General features: G+C 45.6%; 1 protein-coding gene across 1 annotated transcript; it reads left to right on the top strand.

The window, feature by feature from the left end:
- Positions 1 to 2834: 2834 nt before the first annotated feature.
- Positions 2835 to 7930, top strand: LOC119333087. The gene is made up of 7 exons (XM_037606109.1): positions 2835 to 2893; positions 3686 to 3903; positions 5718 to 5821; positions 5918 to 6320; positions 6402 to 6463; positions 6942 to 7023; positions 7506 to 7930. The coding sequence occupies exons 1-7, from the start codon at positions 2835 to 2837 to the stop codon at positions 7619 to 7621; spliced, it is 1044 nt and encodes a 347-aa protein (XP_037462006.1). The 3' UTR covers positions 7622 to 7930.
- Positions 7931 to 9646: the final 1716 nt, after the last annotated feature.

Genomic DNA, 9646 nt, shown 5'->3' with positions numbered 1-9646 from the left:
TATTGTCATCCTTCTAGTGAAAAGTGAAATGCAGTTCTTTTAGACAGGACAGATCCGTTAACTATGAAAGATGGAGAGAACAGTTGCAGAGACGATGATAGTGCAACTAACATAATGAAGCATACAAGGACAATGATACCCTTATAAAGCAAGGTATCAACAGTAACATCATTCAAATGTCCAAATCATAACTGAATTCTGAGAAACTAACTGGAAGTAGAAGAGTAGAAAGAGTATCTACTCTTGCACATGTAAGGTTCATTAAGCTAGCAGGTCACAAGACAATCGATGTACATAACACAATCTCGCGTCTCCAATATGGATCATTGTGAAATTTATGACTGAGATACTCCTAATTATGCATCCAAGCCAACAATTTGGCGCAGTTCTTCGACAATAAGATAATGCACATCAGATGAGTACTGAACACAAAGGTGCTTCATGTTTACTGGCATCTCAAAACTACAGGCTTACAGCAGCATTACCATATTAACCGAACGAGGCTTCTTCCGACACCTAGATACCACTATCATACGTTCTGACCAAACACTTGACTACCACTAACATCATCACTTAAGTATGGGCTTAACATGAAACAGAAACCCATGTATCAGTGACCACAACCTGAAATGCTGATCTTCACCAAAGAAAGAGAGCTACAAAACCATCTGATGCCACAGTAACTGAGCAAATCTTTCGCCGTGGCCGTGAATCATCATCTAGCAAGCCATGGACGGTCTCAAAATGTCACAAAATCAGGCACCCCTGTTCAGCAAAACAAAGGACTTCACACTTTCACAGTCCCCCCTCAAAAGACTTGCGCCGCTGCTGCGACCTCTGCCCGTACTGCGCCCACGGCACCAGCGCGATCTCGGCCATGTCCCGCGGCGGGCCAGGGCTGCCGCACCCCGCCAGCGCGCCGTCACCGTCTCCTCCACCCTTCCCCTCACCATCAGAGCCGTCGGCCTTCCGATCAGCGGCGAGCGCCTCGGCCTCCACGTCGCACACCGCCGCCAGCAGGTCGATAGCGCCGGCGTCCTCCTCTCGCGCCACCGCCACCGGGGCCTCTGGCTTGGGCGCCGCGACGACCCTCCCGCAGCCCGGAGGGTACCTCCGCACGGCCGAGAGGCGGCGCGTGACCACCTCCGCGGCCGCCGGAGCCCTGGTCCCGGCCATCGGCCCGTCCGCCTCGCCGCGATCGTGCCCCTTGGCCCCGGGGAGGCGAGCCGCGGCGGGGGGTGACGAGGGTTTGGTGGCCGCGCGCGCGTAGGGGTTGCGCGGTGGTGGGTCGTTGGCGGCGGAGGGGACGGGGGCCGGGCGGCGGGGTGGCTGGGCCGCATTGCCCTGCTGGCGGCCGCAGCACGGCGGGAAGCTTCGGACGGCGGAGGCGAGGCGGCGACCGGCGGGCAGCGGCGGGAGGGATGGTGCTGGTGGTGGAGCCGTCGCCATTTGGACTGTAGCGAGGCCTCGAAGTTCGTACCGAACGAATAGGAGGAGGATTGCAAGATTGCAGGGGAAGGAACCGCCGAAGGAAGATTTTTTACCACGGTTAATTTGCTCGGTCGGACATTTTACATTTTATACACAATCTAAAAAACAAAAAATGCATTTCGATATAAGTTCAAAAGAATAGTTTCACACAAAAAATTCCAAAAAATATTTATTTCTTCGAAAAACTTTCGATCTATTCATCAAATATCATGACAGTACAAAAAGCAAGACAAGTAACAAAAATTACATGGACAACCTGGCATGATGACCCGATCCAAAAAAACCCGATCTTCAGGCTTGACGTTCGAGTTGGGCTTGGGCTCCATTTTTGCAGCCTAAAAGTGTCGGCCCGGGCTCGGGCTTTGATTTCTCAGCATTTCACTGCGGGCTTACACGTGTATAATCCACGGAACAACGTTCGGGCCAGGCTTTTGGGGTTCGGGCTTGTTTTTGGGCCGGGCTCAAGAAATATTGGTATTGTCACCATGTCAATATTGTAATGTTAATTTTGTTTTAAGTCACCTATGTGGACGCGCCGGGGATCCTATTCCGCGTGTAGGCAGCCCGGTAGTTACCGCTCACGTACCCCCGACTCCCCCGCTGCGTACATGTGGGCCGGCCCAACTAAGCCATGTCTGGATTGGGAAGGTTCTAGAACATACACATTTTGGTTTTTTTCTTCTTTTCATTTTCCTTTTCCTTTATCTTTTTATTTTCATTTTGTTTTTTGTGTTTAACATTATTTCAAATTGGGGCGAACATTTATTGAATTCAAAATTAGTTCATAAAATTTAAAATATGTTCATCATTCTTTCAAAAATATTCATGAATTTTTTTAAAATGCTCATCAAAATTAAAAAATGTTCATAGAATTCATAAAATGTTATTGAATTCAAAATTTGTTCATAAAATTAAAAAAATGTTCATTGAATTCAAATTTTGTTCATAAAATGCCAAAAATGTTCATTTTAATTCAAAGTGTTCGCCAAACTTCTAAAAATGTTCATTGTTTTTGAATTTGTGAACTTTTTTAAATCCGTGAATATTTTTTTGCATTAGTGAAGATTTTTTAAAATCCTAAACTTCTTTTGAAATCTCAAACTTTTTTAAAGAAGCAAAAAACATAAACATAAAATAAAAGAAAAAAAGAAAAGAAAAACAAGGGAGCCCCACACCTAGGCCGGGCCAAGTTCGAGCGTGGGGGAGCTTTGGGTGCACGCCGCGCCTTTCTTGCTAAGATTCTTGAAATGCGGAGGAAATAGACTTTCTTACTCCTGCACCATTCTTGCTAAGGGCATCTAAGGAAAGCGCCCGACGCGTTGAATAGGAGTTCCCTGTACGCGATGGGTCCGAGGACGCTATCTCAGCCTAGCGTCCTGCAGGCCTCATGGATGTTGGTCACGTGAGATTGAGTTGCTTGCGTAGGCCCTATATTTTGAGTGATATCCGGGGATTGAATTGGAGTTGACCCTCATGGTGCTTCCAGGATGATGGTCTGGTTGTCGACTCACTTTGAGGATCATGCATAGCAAGTTATTGGCCTGATTCATAGTCTTCTCCCTGGCGTTAGAACATGGCGGGTCTTAGCCAAAGGGCTTGGCTGGTATCGTTGCTCACACTCCAAACAAGTCCAACTTAGCAAGGGGGATTTTGCCTGAATTCACCAATGCGAAAATCACACCCAGTGCCGAATGTACTCCCACATTTGTATATGTTACACATTAGGCGAGAGCTTAGAGGAACGACATGTGGAGGCATATTCGGGGGAAAGGAATTGGACTCTCAATACCAAATTGTGACAAAACCAATCGATGAGAAGGACCAAACCACACAGATAGCAGTTAGCAGGCAAGGGCAAGTGAGAAGGAGCAGAGAAAAAGATGAGGAACAGGAGCAGGGGACGTTGAATATACATGTTTCTTTGGCACAACCAGTCGAAGAGAATTTTGTCATACCATGAGCAAGGATCATACCACATATGTACACCATCTCTTTTTCCCTTTTACAACACATAAAAGTACGAAGTCTTTGGAAAGGATGAAATTTTTTTTGGTGTAATACATCACTGGTTAGGGGGTGATCCCCAAATATGAATGTTTTCCTTTACAAAATATTCTGAATGCCCACGCGTTCCCACGGAAAGAACTGGGCCGTTGTTTTAAAAAAGCTGAGATCTGGGCCGTGTCCTGATTAGACGAACAAGCCCAGACCAAAGACGAAACCGGTCGCACCAACAGACAGTCCAGGGCTCCCCCAAGTCGCCCCACCTCCACCCAAACCCAAACCCAACCCGCTCGCTCGCTCGCCGCCGGCCGCCGCCCAGCGCCTCCGCCGACCCCTCGCTCCCGCCGCACGCCGCCCCCATGGCGGATCCCTACCGCTCGTACCTCCCGTCCTCCTCTCACGACAGAGGTACGCGTCGCTCGGACCCCCACGCAGCCGGGTCCCCTCTTCCGCGGGATCGATTCTCGCCGCGTCTCGAGTCGGGGAGGCAAATCTCTAGATGATGGGCGAAGGGGGTGTGGGTTTCCGCTCTCTGCTTCGTCTGTAGCCGCCGCTGAAGATTCCTAGGGTTCGCGCGGGGTGAGGTTTTGGGTAATTGGGTTGTAGATTGCAAAGGAGGGGAACCTTTGTTGCGGCAAGATTGGTTCGACTGGGATGAATCTGTGTGTATTCTGGATTGCTACCAATCTGCCAGTGCTTAGTGGTTGGGTTGTTCCGTTGAGTCGACTAGTTTCTAGCCTGCGGCGAGTTTTAGTAGCATCCCATACCACACTGCTGTTGCTAGGGCATGGCTGATGGTATATATAGTACATATATATACCTCTATGGTCCAGATAGGTGTCCTGTGATGTCTGAGGTTTGTGTTGACCTGGATGAGTTATGGGTCTTCACAGCAAGAGTAATCCACGGAGCGCACGTGAATCGTATCCCACAAGAGTAACAGCATTTACCGCCCTCCTCCAGAAAACGTGTTGCCAGACAAAAAGATACCGAATCGTTTTAATGTTGTCCAATTTTAGTATGAAAAATCTGGTGATAAATAAGTTAGTATCTCAATTTGATGCTAATCTTCGCACGGTCTGTAGTGGTAGCTCCGCACGCTCGCAAGCGAGACGTCACCGGTACGAGTCCTCCATCGGTACATTTTTAGCAAACTATGTTCAATATGTACTGTCACTTGTGCGCGCAACAAGATTTAATCATTTAAAGATAAAAAAACTAGAGGTGTGGGATAGGCACGTCGAATTCGTGTTCCAAGGGGGCAACACCAAGAGCGAGCTACCACTGCACCATGGTTGCATATGTGTAAGACCTGTGGTCACATTTTTCCTATAAAATTTTCAGGAAAATTGGAAATTCGTTTGAAAATTCCGCATGGTAACTTCTGGTGTTTTCCAGTAAACATGGTTACCACAAATCCTGTCCCTTCGGTACCAATTGCTTTATTCGTGTCATAGTGTGTTCTTTGTTTGGTTTTAAGTGATCGCGGGAAAGGAAAGGATAGCTTTCCCACTATCCATGTGAGCATTTTGCTATTTGGAACTGGCTTTGGTAAGTAGGTTTGGAGGAATATGAAGTGTGCTAAAAGATAGTGGAGTGTAAGATTGCCCTGAATCAGGCGGTTTATGTTGTGAGGGTTAATGTGATGTTGTACCCTTTTTTTTTTGAGGGAATGTGATGTCGTATCTGATACTATGTGGTCATGGAAATCGTTCTTGAATTGAACATCTATAGGTAGGAAGAACCTCTATGGTTGTCAAGGCAGTTTGCCATTGTTAGTTGTTACCTTTTTATATGATTATACTATTGTCTATTGAGTGTTGGAACACAAGATATAGTTATGGTGTATATATAATTGTAATTTTGGAAGCACTCCCTCGTGCCAACTGTGGACAGTGGACCCATTGTTCAATCAACTTAGTGGCTACTTCAGTTGCATTCGTTTGGATAGATTGTCGAAGTTGCTGAGTTGTCAGACTTGCAAGAATAAGCAAGTCTCCATGGACATATTTATACATGCTGAAAGATGAATGTAGGAAGTTGTATGTAGTTTGCATTCATATACATGCATGTATGCCTGTTTTGATGAGACGTACCTTCTGTTTTATCTCTTTATTTATTTCCTTTTCTTTCTCTTTTGATGTGGAAAATTACACTTATACCGCATTATAAATGCCTAACATGGATTTTGTTGCCATGGGATAATTTTATTTTATAAGCAGTTCCACTGGGCGGTTATCCTGGGTATGTTCCACATGAGGAATCATCCTATTATGCTTCAAAAATGGCTGCTCTGCGAGGAGTACCAAATATACCTAGAGTTGATGTAAGACAACTTCACTTTCGCAAATTTATAGTTACTAGTAAGAGCAAGGTAAATACCTTTTTGGTTTATCACACAGCAAATTGTTTTGATCCACAGGTACCATTACAGTCAAGAGCTTATGGTTTGGATGTTCCAGCAGGCGTGAGCCATCCTGCTTATGGTTTGGATGTTCCAGCAGGCGTGAGCCATCCTGCTTATGGTTTGGATGTTCCCGCAGGCGTGAGCCATCCTGCTTATGGTTTGGATGTTCCAGCAGGCGTGAGCCATCCTGCTTTGGTTGGATTGGGTGCACTGCCAGCTGGAGCTAGGCCGCGGGGACCTAGCCCTTTGGAAGACCCAGCTCTAGTCCAGAGAAGTTCTTCACTTGGCAAAAGTGTCAGTGTTTCAGAAGTTGAGCGCCCCAAACCCCTTTTGATTGTCGATCGGCCATCAGAAGATGAATCCAACATTCTTTTTGTTGATGGTCTCCCAACAGATTGCACCAGGAGAGAAGTAGCTCGTATCCTTTGTAATCAGTATTCTCCGCATCATATTTTTGTATCTCATTAGTTCCATTTGCAACCTTAACTTCCTCTGGAAGATTTGTTCCGTCCTTTCGTTGGCTTCAAGGACCTCAGACTTGTGCACAAGGAGCCCAGACGTGTATGTCCCGTGCTTTTTCCAATGCATCATTTTTTCCACACTCCAAACAGTTGGGTAGTTCATAACCAGTCACCCATTCACTTACAAACCCGTGCATGTGCAAATTTGTATGAGAACCCCATTTTGCTAAATATATGTTTATGCGGTGAAATGTAAGCAATTGCAATGAAGCATATTTATTTGAAAAAGTACGTGGGATATTAGGACAGAAATTAATTGTTATTACTTGTACGTTTGAGTACCTAAGGCTCTAAAAGTAACAGAAATTATGGATGTCAAATTACGTCAAGTTTTTATTCCTGAACTTTATCTTGGTATTTTGTGTCAACTGCAACGCGTTACCTCATTTTCTTGGGTAATGAACAAATAGCTACTTCTGCTTTCTACATTTGCAGAGAGTTGAGCCCCCTTATTACTGGTGAAATGTCCTTTTTTAACCCAATTTCGAACTCACTTTTTTACCACTTTCCTCTTGCAGAGTGGTGACAAGGCTTATGCTATGTGCTTTGTGGAGTTCAGTGACGCAAAATGTGCAGGGACTGCTATGGAGGCTCTCCAAGGTTCTTGTTTCAGTGGCGTGCATTTGTTGCTTTGATACTTTCACTTTATATTCCTTCATACTACCTCCGTTCCTAAATATAAGTCTTTTTAGAGATTCCAATGCGGACTACATACGGAGCAAAATGAGTGAATCTACACTCTAAAATATGTTTATATACATTTGTATGTAGTTCTTATTGAAATCTCTAAAAAGAATTATATTTAGAAACGGAGGAAGTATATCTTTTAGTGTGGACATTATCTTTTTTTTGAACAAGAATAATCACAGCATACTTATAAAGTATCAACAGGAGCTTTGCAAGTATTGGAAACACATGTGCCTTACACATTTAATATGCAAAACCAAATGTTGTCTCTGTATGTTCGCTATTCATGTACCAACACACGCAAAAAAAACAAAGTAGTATTTGCTGGAACCAACTTATAAGAATAAGCGTTTCTGGGCCGCACAGACTGAACATCAACATTTGTTGTTTTGCAGAATACCGCTTCGACGAGAGGAAGGCCGACGGCCCATTCCTCAAGATTCAGTTCGCAAGGTTCCCGTTCCGACCTCCGCCATCCCATGAAGATCGAAAACGCCCTAGTGCTCGCTGATCTCCGTCATCTATATATCCCCCCCTTTGCCAGCAGTGTATTGTAGGCAGTGGGCCATTGTAGATCAGCTATGTTCGTTGAGCCTGTAGTAGCAACCTGTGATGGGCCGTTGTCAGCTGGAGATTGGCTAGCTGGACAGACTTGTCTGATACCCACCTGCCTCCCTTGGCACATTCGCCGTGTTCCCGCGTCACATTTTTTGCGGGTGGATATGCTGGAAATGATATGGCATTCGCCGTGTTCCCGCGTCACATTTTTTGCGGGTGGATATGCTAGAAATGATATGGCATTCGCCGTGCTCCCGCGTCACATTTTTTGCAGGTGGATATGTTGGAAATGGTATGCATAAACTGTTACTGTCTTTGCAACTCCAGGGGCAGTAGGTAGATACAATATGTCTGATATCCTGGGATTGCCACTAGTGATGCTGAGGAGTGAGGAGTGGCATCTTGTAGCCGGGGCCTGATACAGCCACCAGAGTCCAGAGCTGTCAATTTGGGACAGGAACCGCAAGAGACCAAGTTGCTCAGGTTCGCTGGACTTGCCGATTTTGCCGTGTAATGTGAGCGCTGGAGAAGAAGGCGGGATGTCGACGGTGAGAAGTGCTCGCCTGTCGTACGCGTCCGCCTTCGCTCTCGCGACGGTTGTTTCTGCTGGAGCTTCCCGAAGGAGGCGACTGGCGCGACGTGGTTTGGGGTTTTCAGAGAAACCCCAGCACGTCGGTTAGCCATTGGATCGCGAATGTTTTATCGGTTTTTCGTGTCTTCATCTTTATCTGTGGCTTGAGTTTGCAAGTGTCTGTAGGCTGTAGCATCGTCGTCGCCTCCAAAGTTTGGACGTCTAGAATGCTGGCGTTTTCTAACGGCTCGAGTATTTTGCTTGCAAAATTGCAGTCTTTTGATTTTCTCTAGAAGCTTGATACTTCTTGATGAGCTTTTCTTCTCACCTCACTTTTCTTCTTCTCTTACTAGCACGACTTGCTGTGTAAACATGCTCTTTCGCATCCGAACTTTCCACTCATCTTTAAAATAACCACGAAAATGCAGTGGGCATTCTAGCTTTTTTGAGATATTTTTTGATGTGTTCATCACGTCATGGTAGTACAAATAACACAGACTTTTTGAAGGTGAGCCGAGCATCTCTTCGCACTTTTTTACTCTTTTTTTTTTCTTTTGAAACCGAGGCAAAAGCATCTCTTGGCACTAGGCTTCCATGTATACACAGACAAGATTTTATGTAGCAGCACATCACTTGTTGGCGCCTACATGTAGCCGGTTTAGCCTTTTCATGCTTTATTTTATCTTGGATGATGATGATGATAGTGATGGCTCAACTCGGCGGACAGGAGACGGAGCCGGGCCTCTGCATTTTCCAGAGTATTTCCATGCGACCGGGATGGGTAGTGGGTATGTGTGCGCCTCCCAAATTGGGTGGTGAGGCGGCGTGAGAGCTACCCTTCCCTGCTCGGCATGGCACTGCCAGCGGCGACCTGTAGCTCTAGCGCGCGGGTGGAATCCAACAGTCGAGTCGTATACGCACGCGTTCTAACGATTCCTCTGGTGTACTCCGTCATCGCCGTCAGCGAGCGCCTTTGTATTTTCGGTGCTTCTTTTCTCAGCTGTGTACTCCTATGGTAATGCTATTTTCTTGACTGTGCTATAAGCCGGCCTGAGCCATTGTTATACTACTCTCCCCGTCTCAAAATAAGTGACTTAACTTTATACTAATTTTAATACAAAGTTGGTATGAAGCTGAGCCATTTATTTTGAAACAGAGGGAGTATTATAAAGTGACTCCTATGCATGTTAATGTCAAATTATGTACTACCTATATAAACTAATATAAAATCGTTTAGGTCACTACTTTATAGAGGGAGTAGTTGCATCAGCAACAGGTGATGTCGTTGACGCCCCTTCCATGTGAACTATGATGGCATATGAATACAGATGCTCCATGAAAAAAAAAAGCAGTTTGAGGCTATTGATTTTTTCTCCCCAATGCAAGGTACCATCGGTGAGCCTCATT

Source organism: Triticum dicoccoides, chromosome 7A, assembly GCF_002162155.2.
Source record: "Triticum dicoccoides isolate Atlit2015 ecotype Zavitan chromosome 7A, WEW_v2.0, whole genome shotgun sequence".
Classification (NCBI taxonomy): Eukaryota; Viridiplantae; Streptophyta; class Magnoliopsida; order Poales; family Poaceae; genus Triticum; species Triticum dicoccoides.
This window is presented reverse-complemented; position numbering and strand designations above follow the sequence as displayed.